This window comes from Pongo pygmaeus, chromosome 2, assembly GCF_028885625.2.
Source record: "Pongo pygmaeus isolate AG05252 chromosome 2, NHGRI_mPonPyg2-v2.0_pri, whole genome shotgun sequence".
Taxonomy (NCBI): domain Eukaryota; kingdom Metazoa; phylum Chordata; class Mammalia; order Primates; family Hominidae; genus Pongo; species Pongo pygmaeus.
In genome coordinates this window covers 109,339,606-109,365,363 of record NC_085930.1, presented here as the reverse complement: position 1 = coordinate 109,365,363, position 25,758 = coordinate 109,339,606, and the positions used below count along the sequence as shown (strand labels likewise).

Here is a 25,758-nt window from a genome sequence, read left to right as displayed (position 1 = left end):
TAGTTTTTGAGTATCTCTCTTTGTATATATATATTTTTTAGTTGTTGCTCTAGTGCACTTACCTTTTGACTCAGCAATCCCAATTCTACAAATGTACCCTGAAAATACACCTCTATCAATACAAACATATGCACACCCAAGGTTATTCATTGCAGCATTGTTTATACTTGCAAAATATTAGGAACAATCTAAATACCAATACAGTAGATGAATAATATAGTATATTCACACAATGAAGTACTTTGCAGCCATTAAAAAATGAAGAATTTCTCTATGAATTTATTTAGAGTGATATCCAAGATATGCTGTTTGTGTAAATGTTATAAATACAATAATTAAAGGATTGCAGTTGGCAGAATATATATAAAAGTATAACTATATGCCCTTGACAAGAAATTAACTTCCATTATAAGGATATAGGTAGTTGAAACAATATACCATGCGAAGATTAGTTTTAAAAGGAGCATGAGTGATTATATGAATAACGAATTAAATAGACTTCAGAGCAAAGAAAACTACAGGTACAAAGAGGGACACTGCATAATAAGATGATCAATATGCCAAGAAGACATAGCAATTATAAAGTATATGCGCCAAAAAACAGCTTCAGAATACATGAAACAAAATTATAGAATTGAAAGGAGAAATGGACAATTCTATAATTATAGTTGGGGACTTCAATATCCCTCTCTCAATAATTGATAGAAATACTGGGAAATCAGCAAGGATATAGAACCAAACACCTCCATCAATCAACAGGGTTTAATAGACATTTATAGAACACTGTACCCCAAAACAGCAGAATACATATTCTTTTCAAGCATCTATGGAACATTCACCAAGGTAGACCATATCCTGGATCATAAACCTCAAAAAATTTAAAACAATTAAAACTATACAGAGTACATTATTTGACTGTAATGGAATCAAACTGGAAATCAACAATAGAGGTATAATAGGAAAATCTCCAAACACTTGGAAATTAAACAACACACTTCTCTATAATCCACGTGTGAAGAGAAAGTTTCAAAACTAAGTGAACTGTTAGAACTGAATAAAAATGAAAATGTATCACAAGTTGGGGATGTGGTTAAAACAATCCTGAGAGGAAAATCCATTACACAATATTCTAAGCTCCCACCTCACAAAACAAGGAAAAATAAGAGCAAAATAAACTCAAAGCAAGCATAAGAAAGGCAATAAAGCTAAGAATATGAATCAATGAAACTGAAAACAAAAAGTAAATCAATGAAACAAGAAGCTGTTTGTTTGAAAAGATCAATAAAATTAAGCCTCTAGCAAGACTTAAAAAAAAAAAAAAAGCAGACATGAAGACATGAATTATCGATACCAGGAATGAGACCAGGGTTATCAGTACAGTTACTGCACCCATTAAAGCGATCATAAGGGATTGCCTTGAACAACTTGACATAAACTCAGCAACATAGATGAAATGGAGCAAGTCCTTAAAAACCACAAAAAAAACAAAGTTGATGCAATATGAACTAGGTCATCTGAATAGTGTTATAACTATGGAAGAAATTTAATCCATCATGTAAAACCTTCCAAAAAAGACATTTCAAGGGCCAGATAGTTTCATTGGACGATTCTACCAGTCATTCAAAGAAGAATCAGCATGGATTTACACAATCTCTTGCAGAAAACATAAAGGAGGGAACATTTACCAGCATATTTTGATACCAGTGTTACCCAGACTCCAAAACCAGACACAGAGAATACCAAAAAAAAAAAAAGAAAAGAAAAGAAAAGTACGGCTGGGCGTGGTGGCTCACATCTGTAATCCCAGCACTTTGAGAGGCCGAGGCGGGTGGATCACCTGAGGTCAGGGGTTTGAGACCAGCCTGACTAACATGGTGAAACCCCGTCTCTACTAAAAATACAAAATTAGCTGGGCACTGTGGTGCATGCCTGTAATCCCAGCTACTTGATAGGGTAAGGCAGGAGAATCACTTGAACCCAGGAGGCAGAGGTTGCAGTGAGCCGAGATTGAACCATTGCACGCCAGCCTGGACAACAAGAGTGAAAGTCTGTCTCAAAAAAAAAAAGAAAGAAAAGAAAATTACAAATTAGTATTCTCTCTCCTGAGCTTTGATGCAGAAATTCTCAATAAAATACTACCATATTGAATCCAGGAATTTGTAAAAAGAATTATACACCATTATCAAATAGGGTTTATTTCAAGATTGCAAAGATAGTTCAATAATTGAAAATCAATGTAATTCATCATATCTACAGCATAAGAAGAAAAACCACATGATTATTCAATTAATACACAAAAGCATTTGACAAAATTCAATATCCATACGTTATTTTTAAAACTCAGCAAATTATGAATAAAGGAAGAAATTCTTTAACTTCACAAACAGTATCTGTAAGAAACCTACAGCAAATATTATATTTAGATGGAAGACTGGATGCTTCTTCCTAAGATTGGGAACATGGCAAGGATGTTCACTGATACCACTCTTATTCAACATACTATGATAAATCTTAGCCAGTGTAAGGCAAGAAATGGAAATAGCTAGCATACAGATTGGAAGTGAAGAAATAAAACTGTCCATATTTGCAGATGACATTTTCTGCATATATGCCAAGGAATGTACCAAAATTTTAAAAAAACACTCTCCTAGAACTAAGGAGTGCAGCAAGGTTGCAGCATAAAAATCAACACAAAAATCAACCATATTTCTATATACTGAAAACGAACTGGAGAAACCAACATTTAAAACAGTATCATTTACAATGGCTAAAAACAAAAATTAAGTAAAAATCTGACTGAACACATGCTAAACTTGTATGTTGGAAGTTACAAAATGCTGATAAAAGAAATTGAAAGATTAAATAAATAGAGATACTACATTCATGGATTGGGAGACTTAATAAAGGTGTCAATTCTTCAAAATTTCATCTGTTGGTTTAACTCAATTCCTATCAGAATCCCTCTGGCAAGATTTTTTGGTAGGTGTAAAAACGTATATTCTAAAATTTATGTGCAAAGGTAAAAGGACTAAAATAGCTAAGACAACTTTTAAAAAAAGAATAGGCTGGGTGTAGTGGCTCACACCTGTAATCACAACACTTTGGGAGGGCGAGGCAGGCAGATTACTTAAGCCCAGGAGTTCAAGGCCAGCCTGGGCAACGTGGTGAAACCCCATCTCTACAAGAAATTAGGTGGGCATGATGTCACGCACCTGTAGTCCCAGCTAATTGGGACTTGTAGCTGTGGGAGGATCACTTGAGCCCCAGAGGTAGAGGCTGCAGTGAGCCATGATTGCACCACTGCACTCCAGCCTGGGTGACAGATAGAGACCCTGTCTCAAAAAAGAAAAAAAGAATAGGGTAAAGTAAAAGGATTCATTCTACTTAATGTTAAGACTTACTAACAGTAATCGAGTAATTAAGAAAGTATGTTATTGGATGGAGGGAGAGAGACATAGGTCAAAGGAACAGAGGGAATCCAGAAATAAACCACTAGTAATATGTTCAATTGATTTTATAAGGTACAAAAGCAATTTTATGGAAGAAAGCTAGTTTTTAAACAAACGATGCTGGAGCAATTGAACAGCCATAGTAAAAAACAAAAAACTTTGACCCAAATCCGACACCTTATGCAAAAATTAATTCAAAATGAATCATGAATTTAAACAAAAAACTTTTAGGAAAAAATAGGGGAAAATTTGGAAACCTATATATATATGTTTATATATTATATATTTGTATATATTATATATATTTTATGTATATATTTTATATATATTATATATTTTATATATTTTATATATATTATATATTTTATATATATATATATATTTTTTTTTTTTCCGTGAGATGGAATCTTGCTCTGTCACCCAGGCTGGAGTGGCACAGTCTCAGCTCACTGAAACCTCCGCCTCCTGGGTTCAAGTGATTCTTCTGCCTCAGCCTCCCAAGTAGCTGGGATTACAGATGCGTGCCACCATGCCTGGCTGATTTTTCTATTTTTAGTAGAGACTGGGTTTCACCATGTTGGCCAGGCTGATCTCAAACTCCTGACCTCGTGATTCACCCACCTCGGCCTCCCCAAAGTGCTGGGATTACAGGCATGAGCCACTGTGCCCAGCTGAGAATATATTTTGAAAGTCTCAAAATTCAATAGTAAACAAACAAATGATACTGTTAGAAAATGGGAGCTGGGCACCATGGCTTACATCTGTAATCCCAGCACTTTGGGAGGCTGAGGTGGGTAGATCACTTGAGGTCAGGAGTTTGAGACCAGCCTGGCCAACATGGTAAAACCCCATCTCCACTAAAAATACAAAAATTACCCAGGCATGGTGGTACATGCCTGTACTCCCAGCTACTTAGGAGGCTGAGGCTCCAAGAGAATCACTTGAACCCAGGAGGCAGAGGTTGTAGTGAACTGAGATCGTGCCACTGCACTCCAGCTTGGGCGACAGAGTGAGACGTCTTAAAAACAAAAAAAAGAAAAGAAAAGAGAATGGGCTAAAGACATAAACATGTTTCACCAATGAGGATATGCAGATGGCAACTAAGCACATGAAAATAAGTTCAACATTGTTAGCCATAAGAGAAATGTAAAATAAAACTGTATGAGATATCACCACACACCTATCAGAATAACAGAATTTTTTTTTTAATGTTGTTAACACCAAATGCTGGGGAGAGTGTGAATAAACTGGATCATATGCTGTTGGTGAGAATATAAAATGGCACAGCCACTCTGAAAAGCAGTTCGACAGTTTCTCTACAAACTAAACATGCACATCCCAAAGGCAGCTGTTGAACTCCTGGGCATTTATACTAGAGAAATGAAAACTTTTGGTCACATAAAAACTTACACATAAATGTTCTTAGCAGCTTTAATTGTAATAACCAGAAACTGGAAAAAAAAAAAAAAAAAAACTCAGATACCCTTCAATAGGTGAATGAATAGTTATAGTTAAACTGTGGTACATACCATGGCATACTATTCAGGAAAAAGAGGGAGAAACTATGAAATGTGCAACAAATTGGATTGATCTCAAGGGAATTATGTTGAATTTTAAAAGCTAATCTCAAAAGGCTGCATGCTACACAGTGTATACATTTCATTTATGTAATATCCCCGAGATGACAAAACTAAGAAATGGAGAACTGATTAGTGGTTGCCAGGGGACAGGGACAGTGGAGAGGGGATGAGTATAAAAGGGTACCAAGAGAAAGTTCCTTTGTAAAATGGAACAGTTGCAGTTACATACACACACACACAAATACATGTAAAAATTGGTAAAAACTGAATAAGGCCTGTAGTTAACAATATTGTACCAGTGTCAGTTTCGTGGTGGTATATAAGATGTCACTATTGGAAAAAGCTGGGTGAAGAGTGCACAGTGTACTATTTTTGGAAATTCCTGTGAGCTTATTTAAAAGTCAAAAAATTGTGAAGATAAGTATATAACTTATAACTTTTAAAGATAAGTATATATAACTTTTGTTAGGTATTGCCAAATTTTCCTCCAGAATGCTTGTACCCATTTGTGTTCCCATCAGAAATATGAGACTGCCTATTTCAGCCTAGCTTTCTAACATAATGTGTTAGAATGTTTTTTAATGTTTGCTAATCTATTAGATGACAAATGGTGTTTTAGTTTGCATTTCTCTCATGAATGAATCTGAGCATTTTCTGTTCATATATTTGAGGGCTATTTTTACATGTTTTATGTGAACTCTTCACTCTTTTTCCCCTTTTTCTATTAGGTTTTGGTTCTTTGGTTCTTAAACTTTTAGAGTTCTTGATATATTACAGGTATTAGGCCTTTGTAGTATATATTAGTATATATTGCAATTTTTCTTCCAGTTTGTCAGTTGTCTTTTGACCTTCTGGTGTTTTTTACCATGCAAAAAGTTTTATTTTTATGCAACCTTGTATTTCAATCTTTTTTCTCAGTTTTGAGTCAAGGTTATGTTTTATTGCATGTGGATTTTGAGTCATCATTTCTCTACATGAAGGTTTTAGGCAAACTGGCACGTTTTCTTTTACTATTTGTATGACTTCATTTTTACAGTTAGGTTTTTAATCTACGTGGATTTTTTTCTCCTAGGTATGTTATGTGAAATGGATTCAGTTTTATCTTTTCCAAATGATTATCCAACTTTTCCAACAACATGTATTAAAATGTCCTTCTTGGCTGGGCGTGGTGGCTCACACCTGTAATCCCAGCACTTTGGGAGACCGAGGTGGGCAGATCACGAAGTTAGGAAATAGAGACCATTCTGGCTAACATGGTGAAGCCCCGTCTTTACTAAAAATACAAAAAACTAGCCAGGCGTGGTGGCGGGTGCCTGTAGTCCCAGCTTCTCGGGAGGCTGAGGTAGGAGAATGGCATGAACCCAGAAGGCGGAGCTTACAGTGAGCCGAGATAGCGCCACTGCACTCCAGCCTGGGCGACAGAGCAAGACTCCATCTCAGAAAATAATAATGAATAAAATAAAATAAAATGTCCATCTTTACCTCCAGTGATTTGAGATGCCACCTTCATCATATGCTAAATTTCATATACGATGGGGTTTGTTTCTTGACTTTGTATTTTATTCCACTGGACTGTTTGCCTATTCCTGCACTGGAACCACACTATAGTAACTATAGAAGCTTTAATAGTATGTTTTAATATTTGGTAGGGATAATTCTTTTTCATAGTTTTTCAGTGTTTTCCTGGATCTTCTTGCATGTACGCTTCTCCATATATTTAGTATCAACTTCCTAACTCCATGTAGTAGTAATGTGTCTTTCAGGAGTGTTTTATAATTTTCTTTGTATAAGTACTTAATATTTTGGGTGTTATTGTAAATGAGGTTTTCTGTATTATTATGTTTTTTTTTGTATTTATAAAAGTTATTGTTTTTTGTTTGTGTATTGATGGATTGAGACAGGATCTTGCTCTGTTTCCTGGGCTGTGGTGCAGCAGTGCAGTTACAGCTCACTGCAGCCTGGACCTCCTGGGCTCAGGTGATCCTCCCACCTCAGTCTCCCACGTAGCTGGTACTACAGGTGCATGCCACCACACCCAGCTAATTTTTGCAGAGGTAGGATTCACCATGTTAACCAGGCTGGTCTCAAACTCCTGGGCTCAAGGGATCTGCCCACCTCGGCCTTCCAGAGCGCTGAAATTTCTGGTGTGAGCCACCTCACAGAGGCTGTCTATCCAGTTTAAATATCAGTTATACTTGCTTCATAAAAGGAGTTAGAAAATTGTTTTTTTTTTCTTAATCCCAAATGTGATAGTATGTTCTTCCTTCTTAATGCTCTAGATAAATTACCAAAATTGGTGAACTCATAGTTAGGTATTACATAATACTCCTAGTTCAATGGCACCTTCTTATTGCCGCTGCCTTTTTTTAATTTTCTTCTAATTGCCAAAGGGTGTTTCTTTTATTTTTGTCTTTTTTTCTTTTCCAAAAACTATGCATTTCAAAAATTGCCTTCTTTAAATCACAGACTTTTAAGATCCTTCCTCATGGTTCTGATCTACCCAGACGCTTGCTTGCTTTTTTTTTTTTTTTTTTTTTTTTTTTTTTTAGCGTTTTCAAACTTAATGTGGACTTAGTTTTTGTAGCAGTATTTTTAAATCAATGTTAGCTCTTTCTGGTAGTTTCCCTCTTCAGTTCTCCCCATCAGGTTTTGTGTGTTTACTTGCTCTGTTTTTGTTTTGGTCTTTGATTGCCACAAATCCTGTGGAGCAGTAAGGGTAAGGTAGGAGCAGTAGAGATCATGTGCCAGGATTTGGTATTTTTTTTCTCCTTTTAGTCACAGTTATTTTGAAGTTTGACATCCTCTGTCTACAAGTTAGGCTGAAGGTATGATTTCATGTGGAATTTGCTTTTTCCTTCTTATTGTTTTGGGGAGGAAATAGTATAAAGTAAGTGTCTATATAGCTGCCTTTTTTTCAGCTCTGAAGAATGTTTATAGCATATTATATGTATTCATTTTTTCCTCTGGTTTCTTATAAACCATAGGACAGATTAATTAGAAGCAGCAGTGACTTTTAAGGGGTGAATATAGTATAATTAACTCTTTTCTGTTGTTAAAGGTTACAGATGAGGCAATTTAAAAAGAACTGGAAGTGTGATTTAGATTCAGCCTTGAATAAATTAGAGGTATGACATTTATTATTTTAAGTACATTGCTGGGATCTCTGAAAATCAATAGCAACAAAAAAGTTTTGAATAATAACCCCATTTTATGAAAAGTTTTAGAAATGTGGCTGTTATACAGAGAAAATGCTCAAGGAAAGGAAGTTTTGTTTTTCTTACAAGTTAATATTTTGAAAGGCAAACATTTTAATTTCTAGAGTTATGGACTGTACTAAAAATAATTCTAAAAATTGTTCAGTTTCAAAATTATATTAAAGTAAAATAATAATTCAAAGCTTAGTCTTTAATTTTTGAGGCTGGGCAGACTCACTCAGTGCATAAGAAAGCTGAGGTACTTGTCATGGATGGCTACAGTACATGAAATGGTGGGAGAAAGCCCAGGTCACACTGAACTCTCCAACCATTTAGAGTATAAGAAATGAGGACCTTCAGGATGATTTTTACTTTTAAATTTAATATCATTTTTGTGTTCATGTAGTAATTGTTGCTCTGGATTTAATTAGTACTTTTATATTCTTAAGACAACTTTTTTTCTTGACGTGAACAACTTCTCTAGTTTATAACAGAAATTGTAGAAAGATAATAAGTTGACTGAAATTTACGTTGTGGCCACTTTTGTAGAACGTAGTGTCCAAAACGATATGTGGGCCCAAATTATAAATGGCCAGATAACATTAAAATGCACTTTCTAAAAGTAGTAAAATAATGCATTGCCATGGAGACAGTTCAAATTATGCTGCTCATCATCTGTTTTCCGTAAAATCCATCTCCACTGTCAGGTTCAGTTTTAGGGGTGAATACAGTTAAATACTTTAAGACCTGTATACTTAAAACAAATGTGCATTGTTATTTGGAATTTATAGAGGCTTTACTATAGCCAGAAAAGCAAAGTTACAATAGTGTGTTATTGATGTGATGCTTGTCGGTAAGTTTATAAGATCCGCAGATTTTGTCTTATTAATTTATGTATATCTAATGCCTAAACGTGCTTGGCCCTAAAGACATGTTTGCATAAATGACATAGTTTTCATTCTTTTTCTTTCTTTTTTGTTTTGTTTTTAATAATTTTGATAGCTTTGTAAAGAAAAAGGTGACTGGACCAAATTGGGAAAATTATACATTAACGTAAAAATGGGCTGTGAAAAATTTGCAGATTTCCAGACATTTTGTGCTTGCATTGCTGAAACACTCACAAAAAACTATGAAGATGAAAGACCAGATATTCCCTTTTGTGAATTTGCTGAAACAGGTAAAATGTAACTGTTGGCCTGAATATTGTGTATGAGGATGGTACAGTTTTCTTTTTTGTTTTTTAGAGACAGGGTCTTCCTTTGTTACCCAGGCTGGAGTACAGGGGTGCGGTCATAGCTCACCACAGCCTCGAACTCCTGGGCTCAAGCACTTCTCCTGCCTCAGCCTCCCAAGTAGCTGGGACTACAGGCACATATCACTACACCCAGCTAATTTTTTTATTTTTTGTAGACAGAATCTTGCTTCATTGCCCAGGCTAGTCTCGAACTCCTGTGCTCAAGGGATCCTCCCACCTCAGCCTCTCAAAGCACTGGTATTACAGACATAAGTCACAGCTCGGCTAGTGGCAGTGTTCTTAACAAGAATGTAAAACTAAAAAAAAAATTAAAAAAAAAAAAGAATGTAAAACCCTTGAATATTTTCCATGTTGTGGATAAATTAATGCAGACTTTAGATACTCTTCCTTCTCTTTCTGAATTTTTCCATCTATTTATTGTTAAGTTAGATTATGGTAAAAGATCAAGAATTGGTGTTTTAGTATCAAATGTTTCATATTCTTATTTTTCTTTTCACTCAGATTGGTAAAACTATTGCTAACAAATTATAGTGGAGCACCTGAATTTTTGAATTATTTAAGTTGTTACTCTCTTTACTATTACAAGTCAACAGAATTTATATAGTTTTGAATTTGTTTTGTTTTTGACCTGAGCTCTTTACTACTGTAGACTTTATCAGGGGTTGGCAAACTTTTTCTGTAAAAAGCCAGATAGTAAATATTTTAGGCTTCGAACACACCACATGTGATCTCTATCACATAGTTTTATTTTCTTTTTAAACGATGCTTTGAAAACAGGAAAACCATTGTTGGCTCCTAGGCTATACAAAAACGGGGCACAGTTTGCCAACACCTGGTCTTTATGGTAGTATCAATAATTCTGTATTAGTTTGCCTCTTCCGTCATTTTAAGTGACTATTTTATTTTCTTTTGTATATCTATTTGTGTTTCAGTTAGCAAAGATCCACAAAACAGTAAAGTAGATAAAAGTGTACTGGGAAGAATTGGAATCAGTGCTATATACTTCTATCACAAGCTGTTGCAGTGGTCCAAGGTACTTCATTAAGTTTTTGTCTTGGCTTGGTGTAGAGACTACTAGTTTTAAAATTATGAACAGAATATAAGTTAACCCTGCAAATTAGGAGCTCGCTAATAATCATTACAATTGATAAAATGGGACCCAGACTAGTGAGTGATTTATTAGATGGTATATTAAGCAAATGGCTACTATTCAAAATCTCAAACTGGATGCAGTGGCATGTACCTATAGTCCCAGCTACTCAGGAAGCTGAGTTCAAGGCCAGCCTGGGCAACGTGGACAGATTCCCGTCTTTAAAAAATAATTTTTATTATAAAAATAAATAAAATCTCAGTATAGAGAACACTTAACCCATTTATGCGAGAGATTGCAAATGTTTTTTGTGAAAAATCAGACCTTGGTGACGACCTTGAGCAGTAGGATATAAATAACTCCCATAAGTTTAGTGTTCCAATAATGTAACACTAGGCATAAATGGGTTAAGAACCCATGCTAAATGTCATATTTATTTGAAGTAACTTTCAATTCATATTATTTTGCCAACACCTGAGTATCAGTTGTATTGTAATTTTAGAAGAGTTCAAGACACGTTTCTTTGTTTGTGGGTTTTTTTGTTTTTGTTTTTGTTTTTGTTTTGTGACGGAGTTTCGCTCTTGTTGCCCAGGCTGGAGTGCAGTAGTGCAATCTTGGCTCACCACAGCCTCCGCCTCCCAGGTTCAAGCAATTATCCCGCCTCAGCTGGGATTACTGGCATATGCCACCATGCCTGGCTAATTTTGTATTTTTAGTAGAGACAGGGTTTCTCCATGTTGGTCAGGCTGGTCTCGAACTCCCAGTCTCAGGTGATCCACCCGCCTCAGCCTCCCAAAGTGCTGGGATTACAGATGTGAGCCACCACATCCAGCCAAGACACATTTCTTAAGATGAACTCAGAATACTCACAATTAACAGAACTTCTTAAAAATCACCTCTTAGAATACCTTGGAACACTATATACCATATATCTTGATGTCTAACTTTGAGGCTTAGCTTACCATAGAGGTGGTTTAGTGACTCAAGACCATATTGTATTACCATTCTTCACATATTCCTGAGGTGGCAGGTGGAGTTATAGAGTCAATAAAGTTCAAGTAGAGGACAGGAAATTCAAAATAGGGAGGAAGTGCTGAGGGATGGGATTATATAGAGAGTGGAGTAGAGAGTGTGGTCACTATTGAATTAACTATTAAAGTATATCTTTTGCTACTTGCTACTTTTATAAAGAGGTTATTTCACAATTGAATATATATGTTCGATAACATTTAAGTACATGGTCACCTGTATACCTACAAAATTCATGAATTAAAAAGAAAAAAATTTTTAACCTAGAATGGTTGTATAGTAGGTCTCCAGGCTCAAAAGTCTTCAGGAGGCTTAGCTGTTATTGTGTGGTAGGCCTGGAGTAGGCAAGGTGTACCTTGTGTTTGCTCTCGCAATCGAGCTTAAGATTGGTCATAGCATTAATTTCTGGATTATTTAATGCTTGGGAATTTGAGGATTACCTAACAAGAAGATCCTTTATAAAAATTCAGACTGGGCAGGGAGCAGTGGCTCACACCTGTAATCCCAGCACACTGGGAGGCTGAGGCGGGGGCATCACTTGAGGTCCAGAGTTCAAGACCAGCCTAGCCAACATGGTGAAACCCCATCTCTACTAAAAAATACAAAAATTAGCAGGGGGTGATGGCGCTCATCGGGAGGCTGAGGCAGGAGAATTGCTTGAACCCAGGAGGCGGAGGTTGCAGTGAGCCAAGATCATGCCACTGTTCTCCAGCCTGGGTGACAGAACAAGACTCCATCTCTTAATGCCATCCCTCCCCGCTCCCCCAACCCCATGACAGGCCCCAGTGTGTGATGTTCCCTGCCCTGTGTCCAAGTGTTCTCATTGTTCAGTTCCCACCTATAAGTGGGAACATGTGGTGTTTGGTTTTCTATCCATGTGATAGTTTGCTCAGAATGATGCTTTCCAGCTTCATCTATGTCCCTACAAAGGATATGAACTCATCCTTTTTTATGGCTGCATAGTATTCCATGATGTATATGTGCCACATTTTTTTTAATCCAGTCTATCACTGATGGACATTTGGGTTGATTCCAAGTCTTTGCTGTTGTGAATAGTGCCGCAATAAACATACATGTGCATGTGTCTTTATAGACTGCATCTCAAATTAAAAAAAAGAGAAACTCAGACTGATTTTGCTGAAATTTTAGAGTATATTTTAATTTTATTTGGTTATTATTGAAGATATTGGTAGATTGGTGAATTTTATCTATTTTAATTAAAAATTTTAACTACTTTAGAAAATTATTAGTATGAATTTTTAATGAAACCTATTCCTTTTTGAATGTAAAAATAAAATCATTGACAGTAAACTAAACATATCCCTTTAAAAATGCACTCTTTTATACAGTCATCTTGAAAGTACCTTGTCATCATAATAAGCATCTAATTCAAATATTATAGAATATAAAACAAGGGTCTGTACACTAAGGCCCATGGGCCAGAACTCACCCAAAGCCTGTTTTTGTACAGCCCTCAAGGTAAGACTTTTTTACATTTTTAAAGAGTTATAAATTTAAAAAACAACAATCAAAAAGAATGTACAACAGACTAAATGTGTCCTGCAAAGCCTAAGCTATTTACTATCTGGCCATTTACAGGGAAAGCTTGCTTACTCATGGTATAAAATAATGATATATGTCCAATTTCTGATGTCCAAACCAAAGGTAATTTTCATGTAGAGTACATGAAATAATTAGTCTACTGAATTAAGAATTTTAGCTAACAAGTTTATCCTTTTTTTCACTATCATTCTTTGTCTAAATTTTTTGGAAGGTAGGGTAGAGGTTTCACCACACTCCCCAGGCTGGTCTCAAACTTCTGGGCGCTAGTGATCATCCCATCTCAGCCTCCTCCTGAGTATGTTTAAATTTGATAACAAATTATTTTCATTTTTACTGTGTCTCCCTCCTGGATCCCAGATTGACCAACAGAAGAGGAGCAAAAATATATAATCAGTAGTTTTCTATGCTAAATCATGGAAGTCTTTCATCAAATGAAGTCTTAAGGAGAAGTACAGTGTATAAAACAAATAAAAAGAAGGCTTCTGATAAAGGGAGTCTGATGGTATTGGTGGGAAGAGGTGGTTAATATGAGGCAGAGCCTTGCTTGTTCCTCTTTCCCTTTCATCTGTATGGCTGAACAGGGAGGGGCTTAAGGAAAGAGTCTTGGAGCAGCTTCACAGCCAGCAGTCTAGTATGATGATTCAAACTGGATAATTGGCTTGTGAATAATTATCAATGGCTTTGTGTGTTTGTAAATGATTGATACCCAATTAGTGTTCTTTATTTTTATTCTAGGGAAGGAAGGTCTTAGATAAACTATATGAATTAAAAATACACTTTACAAGTTTAAAAGGACTTATAGGGCCTGAGAAGTTAGCATCAAGATGTCAAATTGTGAATGTTGCAGCAGAAATTTTTCTAAAAAGTGGAAGCCTAGATGGTGCCATTTGGGTAATGAGGGGTAAGTCCTGATATATGCAAGCATAAAATAATTCATTATACTTGTCATGCATTTTTGTCTATGTAATTACCTTAAGTTGATATTGAACTGTGGTTAATAGTTTGGTCTAAACCCTAGTGAACGTGTGGGTAGGAAGGGTTGTTATGTAAACTGAAAGGGGAAAGTTAACTTAGCCTTAAAGAAGAAATTATATAAGCCTTTGTTCATTTAAAAACTAGTTCTTGCTGGGCCGGGTGTGGTGACTCATGCCTGTAATCCCAGCACTTTGGGAGGCTGGTCTCAAACACCTGAGGTCAGGAGTTTGAGACCAGCCTGACCAACATGACGAAACCCTGTCTCTACTAAAAGTACAAAAATTAGCCAGGCGTGGTGGTGGGCGCCTGTAATCCCAACTACTCAGAAGGCTGAGGCAGGAGAATCGTTTGAACCCGGGAGGCGGAGGTTGCAGTGAGCCGAGATCGCACCATTGCAGTCCAGCCTGGGCGACAGAACAAGACTCCATCTCAAAAAAAAAGCAAAACCTAGTTCTTGCTATGGCCTAGCCTCCGTATTAATGCTTTCCCTGAATTATCCCAAATAATCTTCATAGAATCCTGAATTTGGAACTATTAAAATCCCCATTTTGTTGATAAGAAAATGCTGTCAGAGATATTAACCAACTTGCCCAAAATGACATAACAAGTAAGGAATGGAGGCCAAATTCAAATCCAGACAATCCAGCTTCAGAGCCCAGGCTTCAGCCGCTGTGTAAAATGGAAGTCCTGATTGCAGTATGCATAAACTCTTATCTTCATATGTATGGGCAAACATGACTTCAAACCAAGATGAGTAGAGCTTACTTTCCTTGATAAGGCAATTCTTCTAAGCAGAAATTACAGTGAAATTAAGCCAGCAGGAACAAATAAGGTTAGTTTGGTATGAGAAAAATTGAAAAGAACACAATAGTGTTATGATACTAATGAAGCTGATGATAGCGCTGGCTATTTGGACCATCAGGCAGATTTTATTTGATAAAGTGGGATAAGAATGAAAAAACCTCAAGGATCTCAAGAGTTTAGGTAAGAAGATGGAATCAATAAATAAAGCAAATTGAGAACTGTAAAACACACTAACACACAAACACTAGCACATATATATATATTCATATACATGTGATTCATATATGGGAAATATATGTATATAAAATATCTTGTATATATTCAGTGCTGAGGATTTAATACAGAGGTTGTGAGTAGGCTTCATTCGAAAGCTCGTTTGTAAAGGTATTCTTCAACTTAAACATAGTCAGTGAGGTTTCCTAAGTGGGAAGAGTACCAAAATACAAAAATAGAAATTAGTGAAATATAAGCCAGAGCTCACAAGCTCTGTGAGGAAAGAAGCGATGTGGCAAGAAATGGGAAGGGGAAAATAGTTTATAAAATGAACTTGGGTCACCTTACGATAGGAACCTCCTGTCTAAAAGTTTGTGGCAAAACCAGTCTTTCTCAGACTAGAAACTGGGAGAGTTTGTGGGAGAGATGCGGAGTGATCTTTGGAGATTTTATTTTAAATTTCAATGTTTCTGTTTTACACTAACTTTAAACTTCTATCAATTATAAGCAGTATTCTTTTTTTGCAGTGACAGTTTCAACTTAAAGTAATTTTCATAAGTAAAATTTTATTTCTACAAAAGAAGAGCCCACAAAAGTATGCTCAGTTGTTCCTAGAATTTTTTAATCCTTAAAAGGGCTCTATAGTGAACAGGCCATTCCCAAGAAAGGAAATACAAATGGCTCAATCTCACTGATAATAAGTGAGATTAATACTCACTTGTAATAAGAGAAATATACATTACAATTACAAACACCATTTTGAACCCATTAGACTATCAACGATCAAAATTTGGTGATATGCTGTTTGTGAGAGTATAGAGAAATAGACATTCACAGAGGTTGTCTTTAGGAGGTTTTTGGCAAAATAAGTGTCAAAAGTTTAAAACACATTTTTTTTTCATTTACTAATTCCATTTCTAAGAATTTGTACTGCACACACATTTATACCTGTATACAAAGGTATGCATATTAAATTATCTGGAATCTTTTTTTACGCCAACAATGGTAACAAAGAATTCCAGGTAGCTCATTAAGGGAATACCAGTTGAACTGTGTTATAGCCATATGATAAAGCAGAATGAGGCAGATCTGTAAGTGTTCATTTGGAATGATCTTCAAGACCTATTGCAAAGCCAAAAAAAAAAAAAAAAGGAATGTACAGAGCAGTTGCTACCATTTGAATAAGAATAATAATACAATGGATAAATACATATTTGCTTATATACCCTTAAAATATGTGTAGAAGGATGCACAAGAAACTAGTAATAGTGGCTGACTCTGCCTCTGGAAGGAGAAATTGAGTGCTTGGAGGACAGAGTAGCAGATTAACTTTTTACATGTATTTTTCCTTTTTAAAAATATGCTTTTATTACCTACTGAATTTGCAAAAGATGGAGTTACATACATTACTCAAGTTTGAGAAATGCAGAATATCTCACACATTTTTTTGTTTGGTGGGTGGCAGACTTGATGGCGAGAAGAAATCTATTGTTTTGGCATTTCACTTTGACATTTCAAACTCTTTCTCATACTAGTGCTTTTTATCCTGCAAATGAGCAACAGATTGCTACCATGCCATCTCCCAAAACCAATATAAAAAACTCTTGAAATATAAAATGGTTTTAAGACTATCATTTTATAATCCTTGTTCAGAGGCTGAAAAATAAGTATCTTAGCTCTCTATAATAAAATTTTGTAAAAAAAATTATGCCATTTATTGAGAAACTGCCTTTGAATTTTGAAATAACTTATTGCCTTTGTATAAGTAATACATATTAATAAATATGAAAAGCTGAATAAGCAAAACTAATGATAAAAATCCCTTATCATTTGGTCACCCAGAAATTGCTTTTATCCACTTTAATGTTGTTATACAGACACTTTTATACTCTGCATTTTTTTTCAGGCAGTAGCCTTTCAGTGAAAAATTTTTCTACAGCATCACTTACTAGGCTGCATGGTTTTCTAACTTATAAATAGATCCGTCTTTTGATCCATGAATCCGCTTTTACTGAACTAGCTTGTTTTTCAGATTTCAGTTGTAAATGATAATTCCTGCTAAACATCACCGCTAAATCTTACTTTTCCTTAGGATAAATTCTGATGGAATTGCTGTGTTAAAGGGTAGTTCCATTTTAAAGCTTTTTGGTAAATATCAACAAATTTGCCCTATTCAGATTTGCAGATGTTATTTCAGGTTTATTAGAAAACCCCCCTGGGCCAGGTGCGGTGGCTCACGCCTGTAATCCCAGCACTTTGGGAGGCCGAGGCGGGCGGATCACGAGGTCAGGAGATCGAGACCATCCTGGCTAACACAGTGAAACCCCGTCTCTACTAAAAATACAAAAAAAAAAATTAGCCGGGCATGGTGGCGGACGCCTGTAGTCCCAGCTACTCTGGAGGCTGAGACAGGAGAATGGCGTGAACCCGGGAGGCGAAGCTTGCAGTGAGCCGAGATCACGCCACTGCACTCCAGCCTGGGGCGACAAAGCGAGACTCTGTCTCAAAAAAAAAAAAAAAGAAAGAAAGCCCCCCACTTTATTAGAAAATCCTAGAGAGTTATTTCCTTTAGATATAGCTTCTATACAAACATGTCCTTTTAGGGATCACAGGTGCAGATGTTAGTTAACAATTCCAGATGTTAGTGCCTGATACTATGTTTTTTGGTTATCAGACAGGCAGACTGGTACATTCCAGGTTATGCAAACCCTAATCTAGCTATTCAGTACATTCTATTCCAGGTCTTTTCTCTGTGAGGAGACTATAAAAGTCCTCTACACCTTCAGTTAGGTTATAGTAATTACAGTCTACTTAACAGTGTATGATGATGCAGCTTATGAAATACCCTTGCCAACAATTAGTATTATTATTTTTCTTATCTCTCTGCTAGTTTGATAGGGCAAAAGTTATTCACAGCTTTACTTTGCATTTTTATTTTATTTTATTTATTTTTTTGAGACGGAGTCTCACTCTGTTGCCCACGCCCGGCTAATATTTTGTATTTTTAGTAGAGATGGGGTTTCACCATGTTAGCCAGGATGGTCTCGATCTCCTGACCTCGTGATCTGCCCACCTCAGCCTCCCAAAGTGCTGGGATTACAGGCATGAGCCACTGCGCCCGGCCAACTTTGCATTTAATTATTAAAGAAAATTTTTCCCCATCTGGACCTTACTTTTTTGTGAATTGCCTGTTTATGTTCTTGGTCTGTTTTCTGAATTTAGCATTTCTCTTCATTATTGGTTTCATAATAATGTGAGTATTCACTATCTACCAAGCATTGTGCTAAGTGTATTATTTGTATCATCTCATCTAATCAATACTAACCCCATAACGTAGGTAATAGTATCCCAAGATGAGGATGCTGAGGTTCAGAGAAGATCACACAACAAATAAGTGTAAAGCAGGAATTCCAATCCAGGTCTGTCTGACTGCAAAGTCCGTATTTTTAGCTACTACACCAGTACTATTGTTTTCCTAGTTTTTCCTCTAAATAGACTTCATAAAATTGCAGCTAGATCAGAAGCACAAACTACACAAACAGATCCAAACCTAAGATAGTTAACCTACTGAGCAAAATGGTGGTATTGAGCTTGTTTTTGGTAAATCTAAGATGGGGTTTCTCAAGCTTGATCATCAGAATTCTCTAGAGGGCTTGTTAAAACACATATTGCTGGGCCCACCCCCAGATTTTCTGATTCATTAAGTCTGGAGTGGGTCCTAAAAATTTGCATGTCTGTCAGGTTTTTAGATGTTGTTGATTCTGCCGATCTGGGGACCTCACTTTGAAGACCACTGCTCTATACCACTCTCACATAGTGACGTTTTCTCATACCTTACCTGTGTTCCTAAACCATACCCCCTCAAGTCTCTCCCCCACTGCGTTCTTTAACCACTGCTATAAAATACTACCATTTTTATTTTTTTGAAAGTTAATTACATTTAGAGTATTTCACCTGTGGTGGTACCTGGCACAGAGTAAATATTTAGTAAATATTAGTTGAGGTGAATGGATGGATGGATGGATGGATGGATGGATGGATGGATGGATGGATGGATGGATGAATGGATGGATTTTCTTCATTTGTGTATCTTTATACCTTCCAAAGAGGAAATGGTTGGAGGTTTTGAAAGAACGTGTGTGTGTGTGTGTGTGTGTTTATACTATGAAATTTAGCATAAAGTTTAGCTCACACATGTGGACCAGTGCCTGTGACTACAGTACTAATATAAGCATATAAACAATGTTAATATTTAAGAAGAATCATTTCAGAAAAAAACGTGTTGTCTTCATTTTCTTTCTCTTTTTTTTTTTTTTTCTGAGATGGAATCTTGCTCTGTCGCCCAGGCTGGAGTGCAGTGGCATGATCTCAGCTCGCTTTAACCTTTGCCTCCCGGGTTCAAGCAATTCTCCTGCCTCAGCCTCCCAAGTAGCTAGGATTATAGGTGTGCGCCACCACGTCTGGCTATTTTTTAGTAGGACAGGGTTTCTCCATGTTGGTCAGGCTGGTCTCAAACTGCTGACCTCAGGTCATCCGCCTGCCTTGGCCTCCCAAAGTGCTGGGATTACAGGCGTGAGCCACCACGCCCGGCATCTTCATTTTCAATCAGTGGATGGATCTTCCCAGCACAAAGCTGTGTTAGACCAGGCCATCTTTAGTCTTTGATTGAATACTACAGTTCCATTTATATCTACTCATCAAGACCTACTACTTAGGTCATTAACATCTCTTTCTCAAATAATTTTCACCAAATGTGAACTCTGGTTATTTGCAGTCATGGGATTTTTAATTATTTCTAAAATACTTCTTTGTACTTTTCTGTTTGGCTTGAGTTTTTTATAGTAAATACTTATATTTTAAAAGTAAACATTTAAGGCCAGGCACAGTGACTCACGCCTGTAATCCCAGCACTTTGGGAGGCCGAGGCAGTTGGATCATTTGAGCTCAGGACTTTGAGACCAGCCTGGGCAACGTAGTGAGACCCTGTCTCTATGAAATTAAAAAAAAAAATTTTTAGTTAGCCAGGCATGGTAGCACATGCCTGTAGTCTCAGCTACTCAGGAGGCTGAGGTGGGAGGATTGCTTGAGCCCCAGAGGTCGAGTCTGCGTTGAGCAGTGATCATGCCACTTCACTCCAGCCTGGGCAACAGAGTGAGACCCTGTCTCAAAAAAAATAAATAAAGTAAACTTTTTTAAAACTAAATCAAGCAACTTAGCCTCATCCAAATATTTGTGAAATCAGATTTACTGTGATTTTTGTATTTAATGTGATCTTTATAATTTTATAAAATACAATTATTAAAATTCTAATGTAACACCTAAAATTTTCAGGTACCATCAGTGATGTGTATATCACACTTAGGAAATGTCACACTGTATAATAATGTTCCTTTTATGTTGCAGTAGTTTTACATATTAAAGATACTAGTCCTTGATCTGTTGGGTATTTACAAATATTTTTCCTAGCTTTTCATTTTTCTTTAACTTTATGATGTTTTTTACATTTTTTGTTTTCTTTTGCCTACTGACATTTTTTCTACTTAATATAAACTGCTGCTTTTTAAATATTTAATAATTTTTGTTTTGTATCACGCTTTTTGGCAGTCCTTAGTCATCTCAAAGTTACATATTCATCCATATGTTCTTCCAATTTTTTCATTTGTTGTTAGTTTTAAATTTTGGTATTAGATGGGAAGTTAATTTTATTTATTTCCCCAAAATGTTTTCCCATTTCATCCTTTACTCACTTACTTGAAATGCCATTTTTATCATATATTAGAATCTTGAATCTGTTGGGTCTGTTTCTGCACCTTTCTCCCAAGCATCTCTGTGTTTCTATGCTAGCACGATGCTCTTTTTATTTAATATAATCTTAGAATATGTGATATCTGTCTATCCTCTCTCCTTCTGTCTCCATTTGTCTATCCACTCTCACTCCTCTTCTAAATTATTCTTTGCTATTCTTGTTTATTCTTTGAATGAATTTCAGAATTACTAAATCAGGTTTTAGTACGGTTCTGTAGGAAATTTGATTGGGATTATATCAAATGTATACCTTGACCGGGCTTGGTGGCTCATGCCTGTAATCCCAGCACTTTGGGAGGCCGAGGCCGGTGGATCACTTGAGGTCAGGAGTTTGAGACCAGCCTGGCCAATGTGGTGAAACCCTGTCGCTAAGAAAAATACAAAAATTAGCCTAGCCTAACGCTAGGCTAATTTACCTACCAGGCAGGCTCTGGTAATCCTAGCTACTCGGGAGGCTGAGGCACGAGAATCACTTAAACCCGGGAGGCGGAGGTTGCAGTGAGCCAAGATCACGCCACTGCACTTCAGCCTGGGCAAGAGAGCAGGACTCAGTCTCAAAAAAATAAATAAAAATAAATGTATACCTTAAGGGAAAAATAGGTATCTTTAGATATTCCCGCATTTTAGTATTCACTGTTGGAAAGGATAATTATTTGTTGGATAGTCTCACTGACTAGCGTGGAAATTGATTTAATAGTTTTATGTTCCCAGTGTGTGTATTCAAAATCTTGTGTGAGTAATGACTGAATATGCATATGTCAGAAGGTAAGTGGATAAAGACAGGCTATTATGGAAAATATGCTCTCCCTTTGATTCTGAGATTGTAGACAAATAGAAAATATTTCCCAAATATGAAATAGAGAAAAACATGAAGATGAGTGCTATAACAACTTTTACTGCTATAAAACTAGTGTTAAGCCCACTAGTAAACTGTTTCTTATTCTTGGGAATTTAATTCTCATAAGAGTTCTCATAAAATATTCATAAAAGTATTTATGTTGGTAGAATTGTGAACTAGCTAGATTAAATTTAAAGCTATTAATTTCTAAGTGACTTCTCAGTTATCAGTTTCAGTCAACTTTGATACATAGAATAATCAGCTTACTCAGATTTTTTTTCTTGTTAAAAACAGAGGTTTGATTGTGTTTGGTCCATAGTCGGTATTTCACATTATTTCATGGTGCAGGGCCCCTGGGTGGGAATCCCTGTGCAGTACTTGACGGGGCCTGTGGCCAGGGGTGATGAAGCAGTATGGCTGGTCAGGCCAGGAAGGGGAGAAGGGCTGGGGGCTCCTTAAAACCTACTGAGGGGCGGGCATGGTGGCTCACACCTGTAATCCCAGAACTTTGGGAGGCCAAAGTGGGTGGATTGATCACCTGAGGTCAGGAGTTTGAGACCATCCTGGCCAACGTGGTGAAACCCTGTCTCTACTAAAAATACAAAAATTAGCCGGGCGTGGTGGCAGGCACGTGTAGTCCCAACTACTAAGGAGGCTGAGGCAGGAGAATCACTTGAACCCGGGAGGCAGAGGTTACAGTGAGCCAGGATTGTGCCACTGCACTCCAGCCTGGGTGACAGACTGAGACTCCATCTCAAAAAAACAAAACAAAACCCTACTGAGGGCCACGGGGTGGGGTGGGGGGGGGGGGAAGTGGGGCGGGGGAGGGTTTGCATAGAGAGGGGGTCAGGCTTAGTCCCAACAACTGAGAATTCCACTGCCTTGTACAGGCCTCAGTTTCACCACCAGGCCCCAGGGCAGGTCTGAGGGTCTGAGGTCTGTTATTCTGAGAGTCCTAGGGAAATCCAGCCATTCAGAAGCCTGAGATATTTTAGCATGGTGGCCAGGCCCCCTCTCCCAGGGGACTCATTTCCCAGCACCATCTCCATTATCCCTGCCCCATTCCTCAGAAAAAAAAAAAAACGTGTATTTTATATATAATATATATTTTTTTATTTATATATAATATATATTTATATATAATTATATTAAATGTATACCTTTATATATAAAAAAATATATATATATATATATATAGTTTTCTTTTGTTAATGCTTCCTGAAGCCTTTGCGGGCACAGAAACCACAAACTGATCGGCTGACAAAAGTAGGAAGAGGAGAGGCAACCGGAAACCTTTGGGGAGTGGTTCCCCTCCATGCCCAGGTCTGTTCTCCCCAGCACAGCTCGGCCCACAACCTGGATGTGCCAGCAGGGACCATTACCCTACACGTATTGGGACATAGCTTGACCCCTTCCCCCACGGTCAGGTGGCTCAATCCTGCAAAGAAACCAAGGCAAGGCGGGGAAGAACCCTGCTGCCTGATCCCATGCTGCCCCTCACAGACCGTTGGTTGATTGACAGCACTGAACAGGTTTTTAAAAAAAAAAAAAAAAAACGACAACACAGAAAAACCCAAAAACCCAGACAGGGAGATGATGTGGGGAGAGAGCATGCTAGGTCAGATTTTTTTATATACCTAAACAGTTTGATAAAAATTTTAAATGAATCTCCTAAAATACCATATATACTTTACAAAAAATGTGACCATTACCCTACCTTAAATATAAAGAATAAGTATTAAATAAAGAAAAATGATGCAGTTTTTATGAGAAAAGGTTTACATAGTCTACTTTTTGTACATGGGGTATATCTAACAGATAAAAAAATAATTGAACTTATTCAATCAAAGTAAAATTCATTTTATAAGGAATGGTGAACTAACAGTTTTACTTTTAATGGGAATTATGTTTAACAGATGATCATACAGTCTTTGAAGATATTAAGTTCATTTACCTTTCTCTCTATATTAAAATGTCAGCAAATGTAGAAGCAAATTAATGAAAGTGTCTGTCTAAATGAGTTAATATTCTTAAAACACTTAGAACATTCCTAACACATAGTATAACTCTGTTAGGTCAATCAGTCAATCACATGGGCCCTAGTAATTGAAAAGCTCCCTTTTAAAGTTTTATACTGGATACTAAAAGCTTTCTTTTGTCATGATATATTTGAATTATCAACTTTTTCTTCAATACTTTTTATATTCACTGTGCTAGGAAGGCCACAAAATAAAAGGATTACTTCTACATTTAGTTCAGTTGAAAAAGAGCACCAAAATATGATTTGAATGTTACAAATAGTAACGTTTCACTATGTGTATAATGATTAAATTAGGTAAATGATAAAATATTGACATTTCTAACATTTTGGTACCTCAGTGTTCTGTACTACAGTCTCCCATTGTTTTTCTCAATGTGAAAATCAGGGCAGAAATTAAGGAACTTCAGCATTATAGGTAATATTCTCTTTTTTTAAAGAGGGTCTGAGGTCTGTTGGTTTGAGGGTCCTAGGTGGGTGTGATGGGTACATAGGAGTTAATTTTATTGTTATGCTTTTATAACATATATTAGATATTCTTCTGTATACAACAACGATTTCATAATAGAAATTGTTTTTAAAATAGGCAGAAATTGTTAAGAAAAGCTATTCGCTGGCCGGGCGCGGTGGCTCATGCCTGTAATCCCAGCACTTTGGGAGGCCAAGGTGGGCCAATCACGAGGTCAAGAGATCAAGACCATCCTGGCTGACACAGCGAAACTCCATCTCTACCTAACATACAAAAAATTTAGCTGGGTGTGGTGGCACGCGCCTGTAGTCCCAGCTACTCAGGAGGCTGAGGCAGGAGAATCACTTGAACCCGGGAGGCGGAGGTTGCAGTGAGCCAAGATTGCACCACTGCACTGCACTCCAGCCTGCTGGGTGACAGAGTGAGACTCCATCTCAAAAAAAAAAAAGAAAAAGAAAAGAAAAGAAAAGCTATTTCCCAGTAATACCAAAAACTAATTAAATTATTTATTGTGAAATTGTTAAACTTGTCCACATAAATAATATTTTATGTTAAAGCAAATATTCATGATAATCTGAACTTTTTTGTATAAAAATAAACATTTAAAATTAGTAATTGACTAGTACACTTAGATGAAGAATTAATTAAAAATAAGTATAACAAAGTGGCCATTTGTTTGCATCTTCTTCAGTTGATGATCATCACTATATAAGTTATTTCTAATAAATTTGAGCCATGGTTATCTTCTCTGAGTACATATATTTAAGTTTTGCCTATTTCTCCAAAAGATATTTTGAAACATTAGTTGTGATTATACTGTTAAGTGTCATTTTCATGGTATAAACTATTCATATTTTTTTCTTTTTGGAAGAGTCAGAATGGATAATCAATACGCCTCTGTGGCCTTGTGATAGACTGGATGTGCTTAATCGACATAATTTACTCTGTACAATTGCACATGAAATCTTAGCCAAGAGCCTTTATAGACAGACATTTGAAGTTTTGCAGAATCTACCAGGTTTTCAAAATTCCCAAGGTATGTTTTTAAAAGTCTATCTTAATTATCTCTTGCCCATCTGGTGTTTAACTGTTAATAAGAAACAGCTATCCACCTGTTTTGATTGAGTTTTATATACCAGCATATTTTTTAATGAAGTAGTTTTCTGTAAAATGTGTTCTCTGCAAATTGAATATGCTTTCCTGATGGTTTAAAAAAATCTGAGATGCTTGTCTTTGGGTTGTTTGTCAGCAGTTCCTAAGACAAGCATTTTTATCATTCCCTTTTCCCTACTTCTGTCAAGTCATCAGCAAACAATATGTTTAAATGCCCCGAGCAAGCTTTTTCTCTTATCACTGAATAAATACAGAACTTAGTTTACATTACCTAGGAACACAGGTAAACTTGAAAGAAATGGAGGAAGTGAAACAGATACCAAGTTCAAACACCAATGTGGGA

The 25,758-nt window shown here is 36.6% G+C and overlaps 1 protein-coding gene across 1 annotated transcript in view; it reads left to right on the top strand.

Moving 5' to 3' along the window:
* TOPAZ1 (testis and ovary specific TOPAZ 1) overlaps positions 1 to 25,758 on the top strand; it is a 93,682-nt gene that overhangs the window by 57,255 nt on the left and 10,669 nt on the right. The window contains exons 13-17 of the mRNA XM_054479551.1: positions 8,088 to 8,154; positions 9,226 to 9,400; positions 10,411 to 10,511; positions 13,896 to 14,061; positions 25,174 to 25,338. Of these exons, the coding sequence (XP_054335526.1) occupies positions 8,088 to 8,154; positions 9,226 to 9,400; positions 10,411 to 10,511; positions 13,896 to 14,061; positions 25,174 to 25,338 (674 nt within the window). The remainder of the gene's footprint in view (positions 1 to 8,087; positions 8,155 to 9,225; positions 9,401 to 10,410; positions 10,512 to 13,895; positions 14,062 to 25,173; positions 25,339 to 25,758) is intronic.